Source organism: Amphimedon queenslandica, unplaced genomic scaffold, assembly GCF_000090795.2.
Source record: "Amphimedon queenslandica unplaced genomic scaffold, v1.1 AMPQUscaffold_13516, whole genome shotgun sequence".
NCBI lineage: Eukaryota > Metazoa > Porifera > Demospongiae > Haplosclerida > Niphatidae > Amphimedon > Amphimedon queenslandica.
The window spans coordinates 386,628-410,295 of record NW_003546248.1 but is presented as its reverse complement, the minus strand read 5'-3'; the positions used below and the strand labels follow the sequence as shown (position 1 = coordinate 410,295).

General features: G+C 35.6%; 4 protein-coding genes and 1 non-coding gene across 6 annotated transcripts; 2 read left to right on the top strand and 3 right to left on the bottom strand.

Annotated features, from left to right (window-relative positions):
- Positions 1-99: 99 nt before the first annotated feature.
- LOC109584255 (arginine--tRNA ligase-like) lies at positions 100-3,697 on the top strand. Of its 2 annotated transcripts, XM_019999941.1 has the most exons (14): positions 100-319; positions 401-727; positions 770-947; positions 995-1,033; positions 1,192-1,277; positions 1,374-1,487; positions 1,554-1,657; positions 1,703-1,787; positions 1,848-1,971; positions 2,015-2,073; positions 3,152-3,256; positions 3,315-3,383; positions 3,431-3,496; positions 3,545-3,697. In XM_019999941.1, exons 1-14 carry the CDS (start codon positions 113-115, stop codon positions 3,596-3,598), a joined length of 1,617 nt encoding a protein of 538 aa, XP_019855500.1. In that variant the 5' UTR covers positions 100-112; the 3' UTR covers positions 3,599-3,697. The 2 variants fall into 2 exon arrangements, with proteins under 2 accessions (XP_019855500.1, XP_019855505.1); XM_019999946.1 differs by lacking the exons at positions 3,315-3,383; positions 3,431-3,496; positions 3,545-3,697 and having other exon boundaries at positions 2,015-2,101; positions 3,152-3,232.
- LOC100640861 (dol-P-Man:Man(7)GlcNAc(2)-PP-Dol alpha-1,6-mannosyltransferase-like) lies at positions 3,561-10,691 on the bottom strand. The gene is made up of 10 exons (XM_011408076.2): positions 10,518-10,691; positions 10,339-10,474; positions 8,762-8,935; positions 8,580-8,661; positions 8,414-8,526; positions 8,264-8,367; positions 7,879-8,108; positions 4,102-4,262; positions 3,968-4,046; positions 3,561-3,873 (listed from the first exon to the last, which is right to left on the bottom strand). The coding sequence occupies exons 1-10, from the start codon at positions 10,668-10,670 to the stop codon at positions 3,642-3,644; spliced, it is 1,464 nt and encodes a 487-aa protein (XP_011406378.2). The 5' UTR covers positions 10,671-10,691; the 3' UTR covers positions 3,561-3,641.
- On the top strand, positions 10,664-11,256 carry LOC109584276 (complex III assembly factor LYRM7-like). Its single transcript, XM_019999958.1, has 5 exons — positions 10,664-10,729; positions 10,775-10,847; positions 10,920-10,990; positions 11,036-11,117; positions 11,168-11,256. The coding sequence occupies exons 1-5, from the start codon at positions 10,718-10,720 to the stop codon at positions 11,245-11,247; spliced, it is 318 nt and encodes a 105-aa protein (XP_019855517.1). The 5' UTR covers positions 10,664-10,717; the 3' UTR covers positions 11,248-11,256.
- Positions 11,232-23,663, bottom strand: LOC100640605 (small subunit processome component 20 homolog). Its single transcript, XM_019999935.1, has 60 exons — positions 23,595-23,663; positions 23,454-23,549; positions 23,338-23,404; positions 23,226-23,287; positions 23,113-23,183; positions 22,951-23,062; positions 22,824-22,900; positions 22,695-22,779; positions 22,589-22,648; positions 22,466-22,543; positions 22,272-22,409; positions 22,053-22,208; positions 21,742-21,960; positions 21,384-21,685; positions 21,170-21,343; positions 20,813-20,948; positions 20,701-20,763; positions 20,582-20,650; positions 20,452-20,532; positions 20,329-20,405; positions 20,181-20,287; positions 19,928-20,138; positions 19,658-19,876; positions 19,517-19,607; positions 19,379-19,464; positions 19,277-19,336; positions 19,086-19,151; positions 18,891-19,039; positions 18,547-18,743; positions 18,421-18,486; positions 18,218-18,372; positions 17,798-18,157; positions 17,658-17,739; positions 17,534-17,607; positions 17,289-17,358; positions 17,195-17,248; positions 16,979-17,146; positions 16,850-16,922; positions 16,736-16,812; positions 16,238-16,641; positions 15,958-16,186; positions 15,622-15,758; positions 15,395-15,551; positions 15,052-15,153; positions 14,837-15,004; positions 14,594-14,760; positions 14,324-14,459; positions 14,080-14,259; positions 13,901-14,011; positions 13,674-13,805; positions 13,294-13,404; positions 13,168-13,247; positions 13,033-13,102; positions 12,846-12,965; positions 12,706-12,768; positions 12,312-12,639; positions 12,077-12,264; positions 11,835-11,906; positions 11,510-11,786; positions 11,232-11,413 (listed from the first exon to the last, which is right to left on the bottom strand). The coding sequence occupies exons 1-60, from the start codon at positions 23,622-23,624 to the stop codon at positions 11,292-11,294; spliced, it is 7,872 nt and encodes a 2,623-aa protein (XP_019855494.1). The 5' UTR covers positions 23,625-23,663; the 3' UTR covers positions 11,232-11,291.
- On the bottom strand, positions 17,408-17,491 carry Trnal-cag (transfer RNA leucine (anticodon CAG)). The gene has a single exon. It is a non-coding gene; the product is annotated as a tRNA-Leu (tRNA).
- Positions 23,664-23,668: the final 5 nt, after the last annotated feature.

Sequence of the window (23,668 nt, the reverse complement as noted above, 5' to 3'; positions counted from 1 at the left end):
GCGGAAATCCAGTTTATCAAATTTATTATTACTGGGTATCCCAACAAATTTTTGCTATTGATTTAATTTTACTCAAGCTATTTTAAAAATTTTAGACAACTTGGAAGCTAAAATGGCTGCAGTTCCTCTCTCAACTCCTTTTGAGAAGAGGCTACTCCAAAATGGAGACAAGTTCCTGCAAGAGCTCTCTAAGCAAACAGAGTCTAAGTACAGGACCTGTTGTCTCCTTGCAAACTCTTCAAAATGTCCTGGAGAATTTATGATAATTGCACACAAGCTCCTGGAGTCTCTCAAATTGAAATTCAGTACAGAAGAAGAGGTATATATATGCTATGTCTTATGCTATCCATAAATATGTGCATAATTTTTGCTATGCATACATGCACGTACCTGGATATAGACCATCGTAATAGATGCTTTAAATCAGCTTAAATGCGATATTGATTTATCATCATTATTGGGTCCTGTATCAAGTATCACCGATTCAGTCGTGTACATAAAACTGAACAGGCCAATAATTTTTAAGGAGACCATTATTGACACGTTGAGATACTTGGCTGCTTCTTGTGCTTCCTTTATCACTGATGCTGATGTAATCGTGTGTCCTCATTTTGATACAAAGAAGTCCTCTTTAAAAGTATCTATGGAAACTGGGAGGTTGTTAATGGCTGCAAAACTTCTGAGTAAGTTGTTTAATACTATGCCTTGTTTGCTAACAGAAAGAAAGGTATGGTTTGTTTTTTACAAAACTCATTTTATATTTTAAAAGTTAATTGACAGCTCTCCTTTATTATCATCGTTACTCTCGCCATTTGAGTCTCGGGTTTATAGCAGTGAAGGTTTGAGAAGAGAGGAATTTCTAAAAAACCTTCGGCCATGGTACGAAGAGCCTAGCTCTTCTATCAAAGTAATCGCTGAATTATTTTTAAAAGAGAAATCTCTTTACGGTACTCCAATCATAATGAAGCAAACTTAAATCATTAGTTTGATATAGGAAGGAATAAATTTTCGAGGAACATCAATAAAATCGAAGGTAACTGGATGTTATTGATATAAATACACACAGTGCTTGCACACGTTGCATTACAGTAAAGTTAGATGATGTTATTGTTATCAGTGAAGCTGCATACACAGTATAGTGATTTGATAATGACATTTTATTTGAACATCAATGACTGTTTACACTGACAGTTGAAACTAGTGAAGCAAGCTTAACAGGAGCTGGCCACTTGGGACTGAGAATATACCAAACAATAGTGGAGAAGAACAAACAACAGGTGTGGATATATAGCGTGTACAATGATGAGCATTCCTCTTTGAATACAATAGAAGACAATGGAGATATTGGTGATAATGTTTATCTTTATTTATAGACTAAACTTGTAATTCCTACGACACAGGGTCTTGCCTATCTAACTCAGCAAGCTGCAGTCCTCGCTTTAATGGCTGCTAGCAGCAAGAAAATAGATATTACTACTTCGTTATCGGTAATGCAATTATTATTTTTTATAAACAAGATGTTGTAGTAATGATGATAATATTGTTATTCTAAGATTCTTGAAGTGTCTCATATTACTTACGTTAATGGTGACGCTTGCGACTTGGAGAGTTATGTTCAGAGCAGGTATCAATGTACTAAAGATGCTTCTGAAATAAAGTATGCTTCAAGTTTATAATTTATAATTTTTATTGTTATATTTAGGGAGTTTGAGGTAGAGAGCATTTCATCAAAAATGGCAGATGCTGCTGTCAAATTTGAAGTACTTTCAACCCCACTGAAAAACCCAGTAGGAATATTTTGTACATTTACTGCACGTTCATTTATTTCTATTATGCATATGATATAGTTAAAGCTTGTTTTGCCAACTCAAGCATCTGAGTTCAGTGTTTATCTCGAAGGAACTTTTGTGATGTACAATTATGCAAGAATGGCAACCCTTGAGAGAAACTACAGAGACAGCATTAGTAAAGGTATGTCTGGCTGGTATGATTCATAATTAAGCTTACATTACAGGGGTTTACCCGGCTCAACCGCAACCACAAGACATTGATTATTTCTTACTTAATGATGAAGTAAAATAGCTCATTAGTACTATAATAGGTGCTTCATTTTTAATAACTTTCCTGGTACATATATGTTCGTGTGCTGCATAAAAAATTTGAGCTAATTTTTATCAAATTTGGGTTTTTATAAACCAAAAAAATGTAATAAAATTTGGATGATTTCAGAGCCATTTTTGGAAAAAAAATTAGAATTTTGGCGTTTTCTTAAAATGGCCATAACTTGAAAAAATTGAAGTCGGAATCAGCTCAAACTTTCTACAGAGCATAAGGGCATCAAATATGTATCAAAAAATGTAGTAAAAATTTGGGGTGATTTTGGAGCCATTTTTTGGAAAATACCATGGGCTATAGCCTTGGGTATTTTTCAGAATTTTGGACATTTTCTTAAAATGGCCATAACTTTAAAAAGTAAAGTTGGAATCAGCTCAAACTTTCTACAGAGCATAAGGGCATCAATATGTATCAAAAAATGTAATAAAAATTTGGGGTGATTTTGGAGCCATTTTTTGGAAAATACCATGGGCTATAGCCTTGGGTATTTTCAGAATTTCGGCATTTTCTTAAAATGGCTGTAACTTTAAAAATTGAAGTTGGAATCAGCTCAAACTTCCTACACAGCATAAGGGCATCAATATGTATCAAAAAATGTAATAAAAATTTGGGGTGATTTTGGAGCCATTTTTTTTTGGAAAATACCATGGGCTATAGCCTTGGGTATTTTCAGCATTTCGGCGTTTTCTTAAAATGGCTGTAACTTTAAAAATTGAAGTCGGAATCAGCTCAAACTTTCTACACAGCATAAGGGCATCAATATGTATCAAGAAATGTAATAAAAATTTGGGGTGATTTCAGAGCCATTTTTTGAAAAATACCATGGGCTATAGCCTTGGGTATTTTTCAGAATTTTGGCCATTTTCTTAAAATGGCCATAACTTAAAAAAGTAAAGTTGGAATCAGCTCAAACTTTCTACAAGGACGTCAATGTGTATCAAAAAACAAAATGACCTCAACAAAATCAATACAGATGTAATTTAAAGCATTTTAGAGCCATTTTGAATAAAGCACAAGCTACTTTCATATTACATAGGACGAATGGGAACTATTGTATAGCTATATTCTACTGTATCCATCAATGCTTAGAGATGCAACAAAACTCACGGGATCTATAATAGCTACAAATACAATGAACAAAGTGAGATTAATGCATCGATCTACTCTTACAAAAATTACATCATATCTCTTATTTCTAGCTCCCTCAGTTTCTCATTAAATTATGCCATTTATTTAGCAGCTACTACAGCCGTGTTAAGATACTACTGGTCAGCTTTTAATGGAATATGTATTTATTTTATATCATCATATACAGCCTCCCGAGCCACATTTGTTTCCACTGATACATGCAAGAATGACATTAGTAATTGCATTGAAACAAGCAAGTCTTTTAATGTGTCCTATAGTTACTATACATTGGATTTTACAGGTACTGTTCAATGGGCTACAGATACTAGGAATATCACCTTTAGAAAAACTTTAATAAGAAAATATTTGACTTATATATATATATTAATATGCAAACATTATTCATTATTTCTCTCTCTGTTCTGAATTATAAATATCTTATCAGTCAACACTACACTAATATTAGGAGGGAACTGCCTGAGAGCAAATGAGAGACGAGAGAATCCAACCTCCTTATGCACTATCTCATGAGTATCATTGTAATACTCGTAATCTGAAGCTGATATCAAAAGGTAATCAAAATTCTGCATGTCAGAAGAACTGTGCTCAAATCCCTCAATCTTTGAATAACTAAAAGACAGAGAGAAATAGAAAAAAACATAATATTCACATTAAATAGAACGATGTACTCTTGATAAAATTAGATGATATCTTTTCTGCTTACTTCCAAGATGGATTGAGCTCTCCAAATCTTGTCACTCCTGTCATGGCTGCTTCCACTCCAATATGAACAGTGATAGGATCTACAATAAAATAACATTACAGTAACAAAAAGCATTGCACTGGATGCAGGCATGCCTTTAGTTTGTACTAGTTTGTGGAGAGAGTGAAAAGCATAGCCTCCAGGATAATTGTTGTGAGAGAGATAGAGAAGGAAGAGCGATGCCAGCCAAGAAAGGAAGAGAGAGGAAATTGAAATTAGTGGGAATATTAAATGAAGCTTCTTCTTATTCTTCCAACTATATAATAATAATAATGAGGAAAAATAATGATAAAAAGGAATGTATAATAGTAACAGCAAAGTAAACAATTATCAGTGAGAGTTATATCAACATTCTAAGGAATATCCATGCTCACGTGCAACAAACTGATAAAAGGTATTCATAATAATTGTTTTAGTGGGCTATTTCATAAGTAAAGCAGGAACTTCCTGGCAATTTGTGGCAGTGACATGGAAAATGAAGCCTTAGAAAAAATACTGGCTCTATACAAAAGTATAAAAGATGTTGAGTTTGAAGGAAGGTTTGAGAAAGAAGATGAAATAGAATACGATGATGGTCCGTCAACTACAAGATACCTAGTTGCTGTGTATTCTGATAACATAAGGAGAGTTATGAAGGAGATATGGGATATTGATTCAGGCGACCAAATATGGAAAGGGATAACAGGAAACACATTTTGGGCTTGGAAAATTGAAGGAGATTACAACCATGACAGATCTATCTACAAAATAATTGAAGTTGGCCATGCAACAAAACTCAAATGGAGGAACGGCGGTATGATGCTGTCATTAAAGTGACTCTGGCAGCTGTCAACAAAAAACAATAGAACACCTTCTATTAAACATACTTTAAATACATAATTTTAGGTACTCTTGCTTCTATTAAGCATACTTTAACATGTTCTTTTGTGCTGCTTAATTCTAATGAAAAAGATTATTATTATTTTGAGAAATAATGTAGCACTAGGGGGCGTAATAACACAGACCACAAAAAGCTCACGTGAGCTCCACAGATACCCTTTACGTGATTTTAGTCTGACCACAAGTAAAGCCCCTTCCCCACTATACTGTACCGATATGGCTGAAGTCCTGTCTAACATACTGGATCTATATCACAGTATAGAAGGAGTTGAATTCCAAGGAAGATATACAGGGGAGAGATATGTAGACTATGAAAGAGTAAGTACTACTAGATATCTAGTTGATGTGCACTCTGATAACATAAGGAGAGTAATGAGGCAGATATGGGCTACTGATAGACACGACCAAGTATGGAAAGGAATAGTAGATACCACATTTTGGGCTGAGAAGATTGAAGGAGATTATGATACTAGTACTGTCTTCAAAATTACTGGAGTTTATTATCTTAAAAACCTCAACTGGATGAGGAGAGAGTATCACGCTGTCATTAATGTGACACTAGTGGCTTTGAACTGAAACTGAAAGCAATAAATGTATTTTATTAAATTTATTCTTAATATAATGAGTACAAGTGTATTGCTTCTTTTTTGTGCTGCTTTTATTCCACTTTATAAAAATAATAAAAACAAGCATAACATATAGTGGGCAAATTCAGTGGCAGTGAAAAATTAAATTAGCTAAATTAGTAGGTTGGCAGGTTAAATTTTAGCAATTTTCTTAAAAATCTGCAATTAATTGATGGGCGTTTTCCTAAAATAAATATAATTCCTCGCCATATACTCCGCTACAGATAGTTTTTATAAAGAAATGGTGCCAATAAATTTATGTAAACTGCATGCAGTGACACAGCAATATATCACAAAAACAAAATACAATAGAGCACTTTAATTTGGCACAGTTTAGCGTTGTGGCATAAAATGAATTTGATAATATAATTAAGACACATGCACTACTGAACATGCACATTACTGATTGGGTAGTTTTATATTGGTAATTTTAACAAAAAACCTCCACTAATTAAAGTAATATTTAAAAATACTATCAAAGCACTTTCACAATTTGAGAGCTTAAAAATCTGAGTTATGAGCATTTTAAAAAACTTCTATGAACACCATGAAGTAGCATCAGTAAAAACAGCAATAGCCAGCAGTATACACAAGTGTTGGAATGCAACCCATTACAAGTATATGCATACATGTATATGCTATACATTATTCATATGTGGATACACCCAGAGAGTGAATGTGTGTACAAGGAAATAGGAATAACAGGTTAAAATAAACAAATAATAACTCAACAGCAATAACAGCAATAAAAGTAATGGGGACTTTATATACACGCATGCATGTGTATATTTATCAATACATAATATATATCAATGAATCATTAATCATAAAATATAATTTCCATTTTAATAATAAAAAAATATTTCAGTCCAATATTAATGATTTCTTGAATCTGGTGGCAGAGCCTTCAAGTATATGCTAATGACAGATGAGTAGTCCTTCCTCTGCCATTTCAAAACTTGTTTACCATGAGTGAGTCTGTCCAACTTATAACAACTGATCCCTTTACTTTCTTCATTTCCCTCTGACTGTCCATCGATAGATGAAACCCAGAAAGTGTGTCTATCTATTCCTTTCCACACGTCATCTCCTCTATCACAGCCAATGATGGCTTCCATTTTACTCTTCATGCCTTCACTGATGACTTCAACTAGATGAAAAGTAACCGAGCGGCCATCATGGCTTCTCTTCTCCCTGTGCCCAAGATAGTGTCCCTGGAACTCGACTCCTTTAAGTTCTTCGTAAAGATCAAGGATCCTGTCCTCTGGTGATTCTCCAAATTGATCCATCACTCCACATAACATGAGTAAAACAAGTTCCCTGTATTACTAGCCTCTTGTAAACACCCCTTTTTAAAGAGTGACCCACAAAGACTACTTCTCCACAAGACTACTTCTCTGGATTTATAAAGAAAGAGTACAGCCAAGTTACTCTATACACACACAATGGCTGTATATATATGCCTTTTCCAGATAAACAAAATACTGCCAGGTAAACAAAATAGTGTTAGGTAGACTAAAGCTTCTTCTTCTGTCACTCCTACTCTCACCACTTCTGACTTTTAGGAAAGTATATCATGCCACACCTTTGACAGCAATGATAGGAAACATAGTAGAGACAAGGGCAGGAGCATATGCCAGGATTTATAGCTTAATTCATAACAGTCACCAGTTATTTCTGGCAGTGGGAATGAACGGGAAGCAGTACAATATACAATATAAATTAAGAGTATACACGTACACAGAGCAAACTATGAATGTCATTAAACACGCCTTCTAATAATAGCTATGAATACGTTCAAGTGACAATGGTTAACAATGTCACACTATTGGATAGTACTGGGCTATAGCTGCACTGGCACTGGTGTGAAATAAACAAAGAGAGAGAAGGCATGTCTTTCATAACCACTGACTCTGGCATTATTAAAACAGCCGAAGACTACCAATCCATAATAGGAATAGAGTTCACCGGAGTGTACACTGGCAACTGGACGCTGGAAAGAAACGGTAAAAAGGAACTATACAGTGTCATAGCACTACGGTTTGATCCTAGAGAGATATCGCCGGTTCTGTTGTCAATAGCAACCAGTGACCACGCCCATAGGATATGGACAGGCATGACGGGGCCTAGAACAGGGTATCCACAGTCGGAATATAATCTATGGACTCGAGCTCCAGTAAAAAACGCAAAACCTGACAGAAAGCAAACTTATCGCATAATGGGCATGGCTTGTTTCCTTGACGATGTGACACTAGGCAACCACACATACAAAGGAGGGGTGGAGCTTTTCATTGAAACTGACTAACACTTTTAATGAACACGTTAACATTTTATAACGTTTTATTTTATTAATTGTATTTTACTTACATTTGGGCGTGGCCCACTGCAGATGCGACGTTAAATAGCGGAATAGAATACATTATAAACCGAAGCTCTTTGTGAGGGAGGAGAGAGTACACGCCCACAAACCCGAGAGCAGGAATTAGAAGAAGAGTGACGCGTCCAAAATCATAATACATCCCGTACGGGATAAGAAATAAAGAGAAAAGGAGGGAGCGAGGGAGGGCAGACGTGAAATACCACCAGACTGGAGACGTCTATGAAAATGTTAAGGACAATAAAACTAGATTAAAATCGTTGAATGTAGTCCCTTCTAGCTCAAGCTGCAAAAATTGAGCGGGCAAACATACATGTACATGTATAAAAATTTCGAAAGTTAAAACTGGTTATTAAGTAGTTAATTAAAGGATACACCCCAATTGGAGCTCTTGTTTAATATTGTGTTGTACCAGAGTACCTCCCCCTCCGGCCACACCCATCTACGCCAAAAATAAGAGTCGACAAATACAGTCAAACCTATTAATTAAGAATAGACTATAACGACCTCATTAATATTCATTACCTAATAAAGCCACGCCCACTGGCAGGGAGTAAGTTAGAAATTTCGTGAGTGACAGTCGTCTTGAGAATAGTTCCAGTATGAGAATGAGACCAAAAAGAATGGAAAGTTCAAATCTGAGAATGAAAAATCCCATTCCACAACACAGTCATATAAGGATTGAAATCACCTGAATATCAGTATTGCTGTCCCTGATAACAGTATAAAAGTAAACTGCTCGGCCAATAACCAATAGCGGAGAGCTAACAAAACTACATAAAAGAGATAAAACAATCAAACTAGAAGAGTTTGTCTTTACTGTCCATAAATTCAGCAGCTGTTTAGTTTTGGTTGTTTAAAGTTGATACTTACCCAGTGCTAATGCAAATACGTTGGGTAGAGGACGAGACAAATAAAAGACAAAGTGGAATTGAGTGAGAGTCACTACAATCAAAAACCGACTCACAGTAGGACCAAACGTAGTACGTATAGAGCGAGAGAAGGAAATGAATGATAGACTAACAATCAAACCAAGAACACCACGGACTAAAGGAAGAGAGAGTGAGGGAGAGGAAAGGAGAGGGGGAAGAGAGAGGGGGGAAGGAGAAAGAGGGGGAGGAGAGAGAGAGGAAATAGAGATATTTGATACTGATTCATTCCAAGAAACTGATTACTGAAAAATGCTTTGATGTGTACAATGACATACAAATGATGCATTCCTTCTCGATACATGAATGGTTTTTGTTACACACTGTTATCTCTAGATGGTCATGGTTAAAATTGGAAATATGACACTAAAGCTACTGTATTGTATGGTAATAGCTCAATATTGATAATTGCACAAAATATGTACAAAATTGTATTGTTATTTCACTAAATAGCAGGATAACATAACACAAAGATGCATGCACTATGCACCCTCCAGTGAGTAAGCACTGGCATTCCATGATCTTTGGTCAAATTTTTGGGAACTTAACAAGAGTATTATCGTAAAAAAAATTTCTAAGATTGTTTTACCACCTTGCATGCATAGCTTGGTTCTTATTAGTAACGCGGTAGCGTTACTAAGTAGGATTCACCCCTAAACAAAATGGCTGCCACTGCTTTTGCAGCCTTGCTATACCGGGAATTAAGGACTTAAAAAGGTTCTCTTTACTTTCTAAAGAAGTCTTTTTGGGATGACCTTATGGCCAATTTTCACAAAAAAAGGCAAAGGCACTGCTTTTTTCAGAAAATTGGAAAAACGGCTCCAAAATCACCACAAATTTTTATTACATTTTCTGATACATTTTGATGTACTTATGCTATGCAGAAAGTTTGAGCCAATTCTGACTTCAATTTTTCAAGTTACGACCATTTAAAAAAAACACCAAAATTCTGAAAAATACCCAAGGCTATAGCCCATGGTTTTGTCAAAAAATGGCTCCGAAATCACCTCAAATTTTTATTACATTTTCTGATACATATTGATGCCCTTATGCTGTGTAGAAAGTTTGAGCTGATTCCGACTTCTATTTTTCAAGTTACAGCCATTTTAAGAAAACACCAAAATTCTGAAAAATACCCAAGGCTATAGCCCATGGTTTTTTTTCAAAAAATGGCTCCGAAATCGCCTCAAATTTTTATTAGATTTCCTGATACATATTGATGCCCTTATGCTGTGTAGAAAGTTTGAGCTGATTCCGACTTCTATTTTTCAAGTTACAGCCATTTTAAGAAAACACCAAAATTCTGAAAAATACCCAAGGCTATAGCCCATGGTTTTTTTTCAAAAAATGGCTCCGAAATCGCCTCAAATTTTTATTAGATTTCCTGATACATATTGATGCCCTTAAGCTATGTAGAAAGTTTGAGCTGATTTCGACTTCAATTTCTCGAGTGATGACCATTTCAAATATCACCTTGCATGCACAACTACATGAAATAGTTAATTAATGCATAGAATGTACCAATATATTGAGACGTGAACTTATTGAAGCAATCCTGCATTGAAGCCAACTGCACGAGAGGGTAAGACAGACCAGAGATAAATATAGGACCAAGGAAAGTCCTTGGAACTACACCTGGAAACTCCAAATGATCATACTAAACAACAATAATATTATAACAAAAGGGGGTGAATGCTTACCAAGTCTATGTCCTTGGTATGATAGAGTAGATCGTGCATGGCCTGTACATTGAAACTCTCTTCTACTTTAGTATACGGAGTAATAAAGAGCATCAGGAGGCTATAGAGACAGAGGAGGACTTCTAAAAGATAATCTAGGGCAGCCATTATCATGAACCAGATCTGTATCTACACGTGGGTAGGCGTTTGGTTTATTGACAATGAGATTAGAGGTATGTCTACTTATGATTGACAAATTGTTATTTAAATGTTTTTAGGTGATTAATATATTTAGAAAACTTCACAGAGTATCACAAAGAGTCTTCAAAGGAGATGTAGACACACTAACAAGTAACTTTAGTAGCCAATAGAGTCTTGTCTACTCTTGATAATATATACTACATAAATATTCAAACTCTACAGGTGTACGTTCAAAAATAAGAGAAGAATTCCACAGCAACAAAGACGTCACTGATTCAGAAGATATAGCAAAGGTATGAACACGCTCACATGTAACGTAAATGTATTATTATGTGCAGCTGTTGTCAGACGCAAGAGAAGTAGAGAAGATACTAAGAGAAAGGGTTGTACAAGCTGTAATGACAAAAGACAACTTGTACAGTAAGTGAGAAAGAGAAGGATAGAGTATCATAATATATACACACACACAGGCATGAAGATAAGAGAAGAGACAGTCTTGGAAGATACTCCACCATTGAAACCTATAAATAATTCTAAAAAGAAACAGTAATTTATCATCATTCTCATAATAATAATAATAATAATAATAATAATTTATATTTTGTTCTTGATGCGTTTATGACTGATCTGTGATAGTGCAAGTGAGAATGAACTCTTTCCACAAATGTCCCTAACATGACCAACCACTTCCTCTGCAAGCGAATGCAACTCCTCTCCTAAAAATGGCAAGCTAAAAATTTGGTCTGGGTCACCCAAAAAAATTTTATTTGCTACTAGAATTTTTTTGCACAAAAATATTTTAATTATAATACCTCCGATTTTATTATCATTTTTCATCTCTTTATGCAAAGGAGGGAGCAGCTTAACAAGCCACGCATCCAAGTGCTCGCGACCAATGACAGTTGATATGGCAGCTATCCATCTAAATACTGAACTTCTCTTGTGGGACTCTTTAGGAAAATGGCCGGTCTCAAAGCGACAGAGCCTATTCATTTGATCAAACAATCTTTCTAGTTGATCCGAAGCAGCAGAGTCCTTGAGACTCAGACTAAATAGAATGCGTCCAATGTATACGAGGTTTTTGACAGTCTGAAGATAAAATAAATATATAGAATACAGTGGTATTTCAATATGGACCTGATTGCTGAGCTCTGTGCTAAGAATGGGAGACTTGAGCTGTTTAATAAACCTCTCCTGTAGCTCTTTGACCTGCAGAATAAATTTGAAAGTAAACACTGTGTCTTTTACATTCAGCAGATTCACAAGAAAAAAAACAAGACGGGGCTTTAAAATATTTTAAAGACAAAATTTAATATGTCATGTACATGTACAAAGAGGTTTGAAAGAGATATTTGCTTATAAAAAGTAAATATATTTACTCGTTCAAATCTTCCTCCATTTATGAAAAATTGTATGCATGTTCTTCTATCAGAGATTGCTCTATCCTCATCTTCCAAGACTGCCAATACTGCCTCTACATCACACGAAGCAAATAAAATCCCAAACAGTTTTGAAGCAGCATAGCGGACCCAAGCATGTGGGTAGAGCAAATGATTGAAAACATTCTCTAGAAAAACAAATACCTTCAGAGATATTTAATCACGGAATGTTTACCAAAGATTTCATTTATCATAGTTTGAATAGAGTGGCTTGAGTGCTCAGTACTACAGTTAGTGAATATCTTCTCTAAAGTTACAAGGACACTGAACAAGTAGTGATCAATAGAGGATACGTCAAGATTCGCCGTCTCTTCCATTTTATCTTCTCCACCCTCCCTCTCCTCCTCTTCCTCTTTCTTTTCTGATTTTGTTGTAACTGAGCTTAAGTCTTGCCCGAGTGATTTGGAGAGAAGAGGAATAAATGTGGAGTGCCTCTCGAAATCTTTTCCTTCAATATCAACAATAATACCGAGAGATTGCACAGCTAACTGCTTGTGTATTAACTAAAAGAGAAAAGGAAGATACGGTATTGTGACTATCATCTGATGGTGTTTTATATATTAAAATACCTTTTCATGTGCAAACCAATCTTTAATTATTTCTACTATCAGATGTCTTGTCTCTTTTCCAATCTATAAAACAATGCAAATGTTAAGCAATAGCCTTGTACTGGAAACCAGATACTGCAAAACAGAAGTTATTATATTACTCGTTTTAATAATGTCTTGAGTATTTCTGCTATCATTTTGCGACACAGAGGAGAGTCATCATTGAACAATTGAGAGGAAAGTGGAATGAAGAAATAAGTTGCATGAGACTGCAATGACTTCTGATATTATTATACAAGGAGAGAGATGTTATGTGCTTATAATCACTACAATATAAAGAGAACTGACTTCAGGGAATTTATTAAAAATAAGATTAAGCATCTCCAATAAGCTCTCTCTACCATGTTGCTCTTCATAACTACAAACACACACACACAGCAACAGTCACAAAGGATGAAGTGAAGACTACCAGTATAAACTTACCCAATGTTTGCAACAAAGAAATCCAAATAACTGTTTAATTTTTTACCAAGATTATAAGTTAGCATAAATTGCAACATACACTATCATAATAATAATAATAAAATAATAATACTGCTCCTTTTATACTTGTCTGCTGTTGGCTCGGACTTTAGGACTATCTCCAGTAACCACCAGCTCTGCAAGCTTCCACATTACCTGATGCAACTCTGGAACCAAGAGCTTTCTCTTCAATATAACCTGCAAAATAAAAACAAATAAAAAAGATGAAAATAGCAAAAAATTTGGAACGCTTCACGAATTTGCGTGTCATCCTTGCGCAGGGGCCATGCTAATCTTCTCTGTATCGTTCCAATTTTAGTATATGTACTGCAAAGCAGTACAACAAGGGAGTGTGAGAATTTGTTTATATACCAAAGTCAAAATACACATTGAGGCTATTGTGGGTCGCACAACAGGAAGTGATGACGTGCTATGAATATCATTATAACTAATGACCCTTGGCTCACATTCAGAAGAGGGAAGGCAGTGCTCTGTCTCCTGTAGTCATGGACATCTTGCTCAACATAAGAGAGGAGCAGTTTGAGCTCTTCATCAGAAACAGAATAAAATGTAAAATCCTGCAAGACTTGAGTCATGGTCTAAAGAGAGAGAGAGAAGCAACTTTAAAGCAAAGCATAAAAATCCATTATGCAATGAACAGGATTCTATCTATAAGAGTGAAGTATAAGCTAACTTTAAAAGCAATGGCCACCAATTCTTGATTACTGTCACTGCAGACCGAGCCAAGGTAGCCATAGTGTTTCAATACAGCAAATAACTGCTTCACTAATATTGACACTTGTTGCTGGCAAAAAGACAAAATAATAGTCAATAAATAAATTTTAAAAATATAAAAGTTCATCTCTCTCTTACTGTTAAAGATGGAAGTGGTAGTTTCATGATTCTCATTAAAGATTGTATTATTTTTGACAGAAGTTTAACATGCCTTGAGTCTAATGCTTCAGTCAGCAGTGGTACGAATGGATCAAGCATTTCCAGCATCTCTTTTGATAATGGCTTATATTTCTCTTTCTTTAGGAAAACATCAAAAATCTGAAAGGAAAGAGAGAGAGAGAGAGAAGGTAGTCTAATTTGAAAAAATTCCATTGTCCTTCACCTGCAACCCAAACAAAGTGATGAGGTGGGCCCCCATGTCTCCTTCATAAACTGGACGTGGCTTAGAACGAGAAGGTTTAGGAGGTAATAAACGCGAGTCTTTAATGTCCCAAACAGTGCCATCAGTAGAAGGAGCCCTACAAAATACATGTGTAAATACACATGTATTGTAGTCCAAAGAAACAAAATAACTTTACAATTATTACACTGTGCTGTAAGAGTTAACAAAATTTTTGTAGCATAAGAACTGGGTGCTCTATAATGTAAATACTTTGGTTTTGCTTGAAGTTGAGGTATAGTTCTATTGATTGTTCCATGTATAAACAGCAACAGAGTCTTAGGAGTGAAGGCTTTGTTGCTTAATATACCATAGACCAGTCTCTTGAGAACATCCTCCACTATAGATGCTGTTTTAGAGCTGGGACTACTCTCTATTACCTGAGAGAGAGAGAGAGAGAGAGAGAGAGAGAGAGAGAGAGAGAGATTATCATTTCCTATTTCACAATATTCTAACTTCTTTGAGTGGTTGTATTAGAGAGGGCAAGAGAGGAGGAGAGAGGTAGCGTGCTACCAGACCATAAGTATGCGAGCTCTTGCACTTCTTGCCTTCTGGTATTTTATTTATGAGTTTATCAACCTCTCTCTCTTCAGACTGATGCCCAAACAGATCAGGAATGAGAATCTAAAAGAATGAGTATGAGATCATTAAAATAGAGGAAAGATTCTCACTTCATTAAAGTGGTGGAGACAAGAGTCCAAGTCTCCTACTACTAGAGTTGATGAAGCTAATCCATGAAGCAAATGATGAACAGTGAAACTCAACACATGTAGCTATAAATGGTAGAGAGATATGATCAATATCATTATTACTATTAGTATCATTACTATGAAAAGCACAAGTTATGCTAATTAGAGAACTATGCAACCATGATAACACTTTAGACAACATTAAAGTTATAGAGCAACACTCATTTTAATAGTCTTCCACTAAGAGCCTCATTTTGGCTCTCATGACGCCAAAAAGGTTCCCATTCAACTCCATTAACACTAGCTCATCTTTATAACTAGTTACCTGGTATCCACGAGTGAGTGAGTCTCTAAGCTCCCGCAGAGTGTCACTGAGATAAGACCCGCCAAGCGATTGCAACATTTTAAGTAGCGTAGTTCTAGCAAGAGACCTCACATCCTCAGCTCTACTCCTCAGAGTCTGGCATACCTTAAGAAGCAAGCTAGCAAGGGAGAGAGAGAGAAATGGAGTGGAAGTATTTTTAAAGTATGTTAAACTGAAGTAGGCTCAACCTGGATAGATGGAGCTGGATTGACGGTTTCGGGAGTAGGAGGAGGAGTTTCGTCATTGCCATAGCAACTGGTACCCTCAACTTCTCTGAATCAAAGTTGTTCTCTTTGTGACTTAATCTGTGCTGAGGGATCTCCGACTAAAAAAAAATAAAAAATAAAACAATTTGACATTATTTAAGCTGTGACAGATTCCAATAAAAATTGGATTTTTTTTACAAATTTTAAGTTGTTCAAAAGTCGCTTTACTAGGTACAGGGACTTTCATTAAAAAATCACTAAGAAAACTCTCTATTTTTGATGCACATCACTACAGCATTATCTAACAGTGTTACTAACCTGTAGAGTGAGTACTGACTGAAGACTTGGTAATATAATAGTGACAATAGCTTTGTGAATATGATTAGATATATTTCTGGCATCTTCATCTTCAGTCTCCATTCCTTCTCCAACTTCTTTACTAATCAGTTCACTACTGCAAGGCTCAGCCATTGATTGACTCTCAGTAAGAGGAGCATCAGTAGGAGATACAAAGAAATGAAACTGGTCCAATATGGCCACCACAACTCTGACAAGAAAATATGAAATATACAAAAACATTAACTCTCTCTTGCTCTACCTAATAATCTGTCGATGTATTTCCAAATTTTTCGGGAGTTGATGCAAATAATGCCTCAATAAATTATAATAATTGGACCAAGAAAGCTTAGAGGCAATGGCCGCAATGACATTAACAGCTTCTTGAAGCATGTTGGTCTCCCGAGAAGAGAGAGGAGAAAACACAATGTGACTAGCTAAAGGTAAGAGATAGGATGTCATTGTGTTCTGAGAAAGATTGCCGTGAGTGCAAACTCCTGCTAGTTTCCTGTAGGCTTTAGTGCGTCGATGGAGCTGAATGTGACAAACGTTTTTAAAGAAGTCCACCTCAGGATCAGAATGAGAGAGAGGACTGAGCTCAGAGAAGCGACTTGGATAAGAGTTTACCAACTGAGAGAGTACATCTATAAACTCTGATATTGTAGACTAAAAGAGAGAGAGAGAGAGAGAGAGAGAGAGAGAGAGAGAGAGAGAGAGAGAAAAGAGTGAGGGAGTATATTTTTATGTTAGCTATCATTACTTCTTTCTTAGCTCTTAGTCCAGTCTTTAAACTTGGTATAATAGTACTCATTATGAGTACATCAAAAGATACAGAACCTAAATAATAATAATAATAATAATAATAGTTGCTTACGTTCTGAAGGCACAGCTGCAATGATGGCTGACAATAAGCTGCTAGCACCGTCTCTTATAGAAAGGTCACCAGACTGAAAGAGAAAGGCGAGGACTATTTGACACATGTCAGCTCCACAATAAACTATACCTCATGAATGAAGAATAATGCATTATGCAATATTGGCAATACTAATTGAGAGTCTTTCTTGTTGCTTGAGAGATCAAGGGCTGCTATAAAATCTCTACCTTCTGCAAATCCCTCCTGTCGCTTTTCATAATCTGGCTCTTCAATTTGAGTGGGCTCCCACAAATTTATCTTTTCAAAAAAATAACTCACAAAATGGCTTAAAGATAGAAGTCTTACCTTTGCAATAACTAAAGATATTTGCCCAAGGCTCTCATCTTTCTTAGCTAACTCCTGCAAAAGTTAGTGACTATTCAGTTCATTTTTGGCTTACCAAAAATATATTGCATAATAATTGTCTACTTTTCCTCTTGTATAATGTAGAAAATAGCTTAGATAGTGGACTAAAAAAGAATTTAATACTATATTCGTGTTTGTAAAAAGAAAAAATAGTGTCAGAAGTGGGATTCGAACCCACGCCTACAAGAGTAGACTGCGACCTGAACGCAGCGCCTTAGACCGCTCGGCCATCCTGACAACTTAACCATCCATTAAAAATAGTAAAGTAGTCATACTGACCTGTAAAATTTCTCAATATTGAATGAAAACCCAATCAAATTGAGAACACTTGTTAAAATTGAGTCACACTCCCTCTAAAATCATAAAAATAAACATAGAAACAAACAAAATCACAAGGCCTTGCCTTTAATTTGTTAGAAAGCAATGGTAAAAGCAAGTCTATTAACATCTCTGCCTCACTTTTCTCAGTCACATGACCACAAATCCTGCAAAAAACCAGTTAAGACTTGTTCGCTCAGCAAAGAATTTTATATGCATGCATACATTGAGAGCAGCTTAAACTCCAGCTGGACTTTTCCCTCTTTAATTCCCTTCTCTCTAATAACAGAGCTTAAATAAGAAAGAAGACTTGGTATAAAAGGACGCAGTAAAGTCAAGCCAAGCTCAAACGGTTCAGATACAACCTCCATACTTTCTTCTTCTTCCTCCTCCTCCTCCTCTTCTTCCTCTTTTAAAGGTTTAAGAAGATTAAGAGTAAGTTGTAAAATGGTCTGAGAAACAGTAAGAGAGACAGTTTCGTTGGACAAACACTTAAAGACAAAATGGAGGATGGGAGAGCTCTGGCTTGAAGAGAGAGAAAGGTTGATATTAGTAGGAACAGGAGCTCTAAATATGGAGTATAATCTACACAAGGAGAAAGAGAAGAAAGGAGAGGAAAAAGTTAATATCAACACTTTCGCATACTCATGATGCTGTGAACAGACTAGTAGGAGTTTAAGTAATGGAGTGGGATGCTGGAGGCATTCTTGATGGAGCCTCACTAATTGAGGCCACACGACACAAGACAGTAAGTCAGAGACGTAAGGAGACAAGTCAACATAATAAAACATGTCTAGGAGCTAAAGGAGAAAGATGAAACCAGCATGAAGACGTTTTCAATCTCTTACATCAGTCATTAATGAAATAAGTAAGTGACGTATTGTCTTTAAAGAATTAATGAATTTAGTTTCAACCTACAAATGAAAAAATTATTTCCAAGATAAGCACAAATTCTTTCAATTTCAATATCTCACTTGTTCTCTAAGTTTAGTGTTTAATATCTCATTGGACGATTTAGAGAGAGAAAAGAATAGAGGGAGGAGTTTTGGCAGGTGTGGTTTTAGTTGAGTAGTAACGACAGTTAGTAACTGTCTCATCTCTTGAAGGAAGCCATGCTGTCTTCTAAGAGGCACAACAGATAATGGAGAGAGCGAGTTAGAGCCTTCAGATACTGAGAGAGAGAGAGAATGATAAAATTAATATTATACAATGTGGAAAAAATTGAAGGGCATTAATATAATAGTCAACATAAAAGCTGTCAATTTAATATTTTGGTAAACCTGCCAAATATTTATTCTTGTAATTAGTTCTCTCTCACCATTAAAGTGTGATAAAGATGAGGTCATTATCTCAACCATTTCTTTGATCTCTCTCTCTCCACATGATGACACAAAACGAAGTATTGAATTCTTTTTTGACGAGCTCCCATTGACTTTTGATGAGCTTCTCATTAAACCGTACAGCAGACTGAAGAAATTAATTAATAAACATTCAAACATTCATAATCTCATACCGGAGCAGAATGGGAATGAGTCCTTCAACATGATCTTCAGCAACAATAGTATCCTTGCTTGAGAAACTATGAACAAAACACAATCATCATTAATATTATAATTATGGGTCTTATACATGTAGTTACATTTCTTTTCACCTACACCTCTCACTCTCTCAATAAAAGAATAAAAATATCATTTCAAAATGTACTTTAGCAACAACAGCTGCTCTCTGAATGACTTCTCCTCCAACAGCAACTCCAAATTTTCACTATAAAATTATTAAAATATATAATTCACACTTTTAGCTAACCAGTAAGGATTGAGATATGGCTTTTTGTAATTCTTCAAACAAGAGAGAGACAGTTTCTGTATCTTTACCTCAGGGCTCATCAACAGCTATACATTATGTGATAATAACACACAGCTGGTTTACCACTGCCAATCTAACTTTCATATATAGAGACAGCAAGTGGTCATTACAGTATAGTCCACGATGATTAGTTAATTTTGACATTAATGATAACATGGACAACAGTGTTCTACAAAAAATAACCAAAATAAGACTTCTTAGCAGATTTCTGTTTCTCACTTGTTCAATCCATTGTGACTGTCAATGATCTTCTTACCCTCTTTATTAACCCTCTTACCTCTATCAGGGTAAGGAGACTTTATCTTACTAACAGAAACTTCATCTTTTTCACTCTCATCTTCTCCTTCTTCTTCTCCCTCTTCTACTCCAGTAGAAGGTGCAGTTTTACTAATGTCTTGTGTCTTGATAAATGTATCATCACTCAGTCCATACTCTTCACTACATAATTAGTTAATATCATGAATATAATTTTTAAAGTAACTCTCTTACTCAATAAAATTTAGCAATAGAGGAACGATCACTCGTGATTTCCTCTCTGCAACTTTAGGGAACTTCTCCATGGATCTCCATAGCAACCGACGATAGTTCCAGTGATCGGGACATCCCCATTCTGAGCTTTTCATTTCCATTGCAACACTCTCAAAAACATCGTGTACATTCAAACACGACAAATTACTATGTGTGTCACTTGTTGGAGAGACTTTAAAGGAATTAATAAAAGGTGTAGATCTTTTTAAAGTACCTTTATTGTCATTTTTGTCATCAAGGACTTTACTTGATGAATATTGAAGGATTTCACTAAATGTACTCCAAAACAATTCAATTATTTCAGAAGATGATGCATAAGAACTGCAGGAAAATATCACATGACAGTCACATGATCTTAATACCTTATAAGGTCAATGACTGGATCCCATATTAAAGTAAAATTAATGTACAACTGGCCAAGAAGAAATCTCAAAGGCACCTTTTATAATAATGAATAAAATGTTAATATTAATTCTAATAATAACCTCAATAATGTCATTGGACAATGAGCTGAAGAGATTGGACGAATACTTTAACTTTGAGAGACAAACAAGTTTATTACGATACTATCAAAGAGACATAACAAATAAAGATAATATTTCAACAATAATTTACTGTCTCGAGTGATGATTGTACAGTCTCTGCTTCCAAACAAAACTGCAATAAACTAAGTACAGGTTGGCCCTAAGATAAAGTATCATTATCAATAATAGTCTTCATTTAATAGATACCACCTCATTAATGTCAGTCGGAGTAAATGAACAGGAATTCAATATTTGAAGAGTGGTGGTTCTAATCTAAAGTATTCATTAATTTAATACAACAGAGTAAAAATGATTGATTTACTGCTCCACTGGGAGAAGTGAGGTTAGTCTTGAGTAAAGGGAGCAGGTCCATTAGCTGTGGACTCCTTTCATCATTGATGTGCTTGTAATAATAAAGAACACACTGTAACACAGGAAGACTGCTGGGATAAGCATTACTAGAGAGATGATAAATAAAAAAAACAATACATTTGAACACAAGTACATTGAAATTTGATGCATTTATGTTGAGTAAAAAGATTGAATCAATGTTTATTGAGTCAGTAAAAACAAGCTAATTTATGGGCTATAAACAAATGGCCTTAAAAGTAACCAAAATTTTATTACATTTCCTGATACATTTTTGATTTGTGATGCCAAAAGTACATGTATATCTTACATGGCTAGTAATGGTAATTCAGGATTAATGAGGTCGTTCCTCATAAATACAGCTGTCATGATGGTCTGTGAAATCAACAATAAATAATCCTCATTACATCCACCAGAGGAGAGCCTGTCATGTATCCACAGTAACAGCCTCTTCATCAATTTAATTAAATCGGACGGTATAATCCTAAAAACAAATCTTGTTCATTCTCTCCACACTCTCTTACTCTAAATATTGAAGACATTTCATAATGGACCACATCAAACTGGTGTCCAATTCTCCTCCTCCTATTACTCTCCCACCTTTAGACGTCTTCTTTATCTCTCCGGTCAATAATTTAGAAAACATGAACACCACTTTACTGTTACTTGAAAGAAAAGAGAGAGAAGGGGAGGAGGAGGAGGGAGGGAGAGGGGAGGGATGAAAGTGTAGAGTTAGTTTCGTTAAAAATACAACTAGTCTTTCCCAATTCTCTTCATCAGCTCCAGCCATCTTTTCACAATAATTCAAACAATCTTTTAAAATTACCTAAAACAATAAATGATTATTTACTGACACATGTACATGTGAAAAAGGAGACTTACTTTATCAAAGTGTGTGTATCCGTTACTAAGAAGCTCCCACACAAACTCAATCACATGATCAATGCAGCTCCACCCATCAAACACGCTATGAAGTATCTCTTTGTGGGTATGGTCAAAAGATTGCGAAACCAACAAGAGAGAGGCAATCAAGTGAAGAGTCACAGAGGGCAAGTGGGCATCAGCTGGGAGGGCCGAGTCTCGTACCAGATCAATAACAAACTATAAAAATAGAAGATATTTTAAATGTCTAAAAGTCCCTGTACTGCAATCAAAATTTCATTAATAGTATTAATAACTAGAGATACGCCTACCTTGTGTAGTCTGTTATTGATAAAATGTGGTACTCTTGTCCCTTCCCTCCATGATACGAGTATTCCAATTAAATGAAGAAGATTACTCAAATGTAGTGACAGACAATCAGGCTGTGATTTTGATGACCATTGCTTCCTTGTATCCTCTACAGCAGTCTAGAGAGAGGGGGAGAAGAGAGAAGGAGTAGGTAAACAAAACAAATCATTGTTAAATTTTACAATTAATGGATTCCAAATGGGTAGAGAGAAGTCGCATCTCGTATGCTCAGCTTGCAGCTGACACATTTTACGTAACATTTGGAGGACATTTTCATTGTCACTGAACTCAGCAGCTTTACTATACAGTACAGATAAAAACTGGAGGGCAAGGAAACATAGTTTATTATTATACATGCACATGCAACATGTTTTACTTTCTCAGTACAAGAGTGAAACTGTTTTTGAATTCCTTTGCAAACTTCGAAAAGCAGCTGCCCCATACCATCAGATAACTATACCTACCAATTAATACATTGCATACACAATATAGAGAGTACCTGTTCTTCATTGGCAACTGACTGTAGCATTAGAACACAGAGGCCTTCAACATTACGGACCTACAAAGAGAAAACTAGAAAGAAGAGAACAAAAACAAATAATCACTTTTCTCAATAGAAATCCGAAACTCTCAACAGCAAACTGCCGTATGTAATCTTTCTGCCATGACAAGAGAAGCTTAGAATAAAGCCTACGAACATGGCATGACAATAATCATGATTACTTCTCACTTACTGAAATACGTTTGTGATATCATGAAGCATCTGTCGCCACAGATACTTAAAAAGATAAGCCAAGCAGGTGAATACTTGCTGTAATGCAGATACATTGTATAAAAAATAAATAATAATTAATATAATACTTCTATTGACTTGGCGTCTGGTAAATGACATAGGGAGACCAGTGTAGTGAATAACTGTCCAAAATATGGATAGAAATCGTTTTGTAAGTCTTTAGCCAGCTGGACCAATAAACTGAGGAGAAAGAAGAGGATTCAAATGTAACGTTACTTGTCATTTTTTACTCCAATAAGGATTCTAATTCAAGAGTGTCCTTGTTTTGAAGATGAGACTTTAATCTTTCAATAACAAACTCCTAATGAACACTTTAAAGGAGAAGTGGAGGGACAGTCATTACCTTGTGGTGCACTAGCAATGGAAGAGACTGAGTCTTTTCAAAAACCTCGTCATAAAATTCAACTAATTTTTTAAAAGCATACTTTTTAAAAACCAAACAATTTGTTACTTACTAAAAGGGTTAGAACAATTCAATTCCCTCCATTTCAGTAGAGACTCATGAAAAAATGAGTGCTCGTCCTAAAGAGAGAGGAAGCATTAAATAGAAAAAGAATTGACATAGTCATACTGAAGTTATGTTAGTAGAGAGTGATGCTGATGAATGGTCAACTCTGTGAACCACGTCTATCCTTATACTTGAGATCTGCTCATTGAAGGAACGGAACTACAAAAAGACAGTCAGTGAAGTTCTCTCTCTCTATTCTCTCACTTTAAACTGTTTCTTCCCTTCCATACTCATCTCGATACTTATTCACTGCTACGACCAAGGACACCACGTGGACA

What these genes read in the sequence shown, in the direction of transcription:
- LOC100640605 (XM_019999935.1), bottom strand. Translation starts at nt 23,624, where the DNA reads ATGAGTATGGAAGGGAAGAAACAGTTTAAA. An exon ending in TCTCTACTAACATAACTTCA is followed by an intron (nt 23,405 to 23,453) that starts GTATGACTATGT and finishes CTCTCTCTTTAG; the next exon opens with GACGAGCACTCATTTTTTCA. An exon ending in CTCCGACTGACATTAATGAG is followed by an intron (nt 20,651 to 20,700) that starts GTGGTATCTATT and finishes ACTTTATCTTAG; the next exon opens with GGCCAACCTGTACTTAGTTT.
- LOC109584255 (XM_019999941.1), top strand. Translation starts at nt 113, where the DNA reads ATGGCTGCAGTTCCTCTCTCAACTCCTTTTGAGAAGAGGCTACTCCAA. An exon ending in TGGAGAAGAACAAACAACAG is followed by an intron (nt 1,278 to 1,373) that starts GTGTGGATATAT and finishes CTTTATTTATAG; the next exon opens with ACTAAACTTGTAATTCCTAC. An exon ending in GCCGTGTTAAGATACTACTG is followed by an intron (nt 3,384 to 3,430) that starts GTCAGCTTTTAA and finishes CATCATATACAG; the next exon opens with CCTCCCGAGCCACATTTGTT.
- LOC100640861 (XM_011408076.2), bottom strand. Translation starts at nt 10,670, where the DNA reads ATGATAATGGCTGCCCTAGATTATCTTTTAGAAGTCCTCCTCTGTCTC. An exon ending in GTTCACGTCTCAATATATTG is followed by an intron (nt 8,936 to 10,338) that starts GTACATTCTATG and finishes CTCTTCCTTTAG; the next exon opens with TCCGTGGTGTTCTTGGTTTG. An exon ending in CGTATTTGCATTAGCACTGG is followed by an intron (nt 8,662 to 8,761) that starts GTAAGTATCAAC and finishes TCTTTTATGTAG; the next exon opens with TTTTGTTAGCTCTCCGCTAT.
- LOC109584276 (XM_019999958.1), top strand. An exon ending in AGATGTAGACACACTAACAA is followed by an intron (nt 10,848 to 10,919) that starts GTAACTTTAGTA and finishes CAAACTCTACAG; the next exon opens with GTGTACGTTCAAAAATAAGA. An exon ending in ATTCAGAAGATATAGCAAAG is followed by an intron (nt 10,991 to 11,035) that starts GTATGAACACGC and finishes TATTATGTGCAG; the next exon opens with CTGTTGTCAGACGCAAGAGA.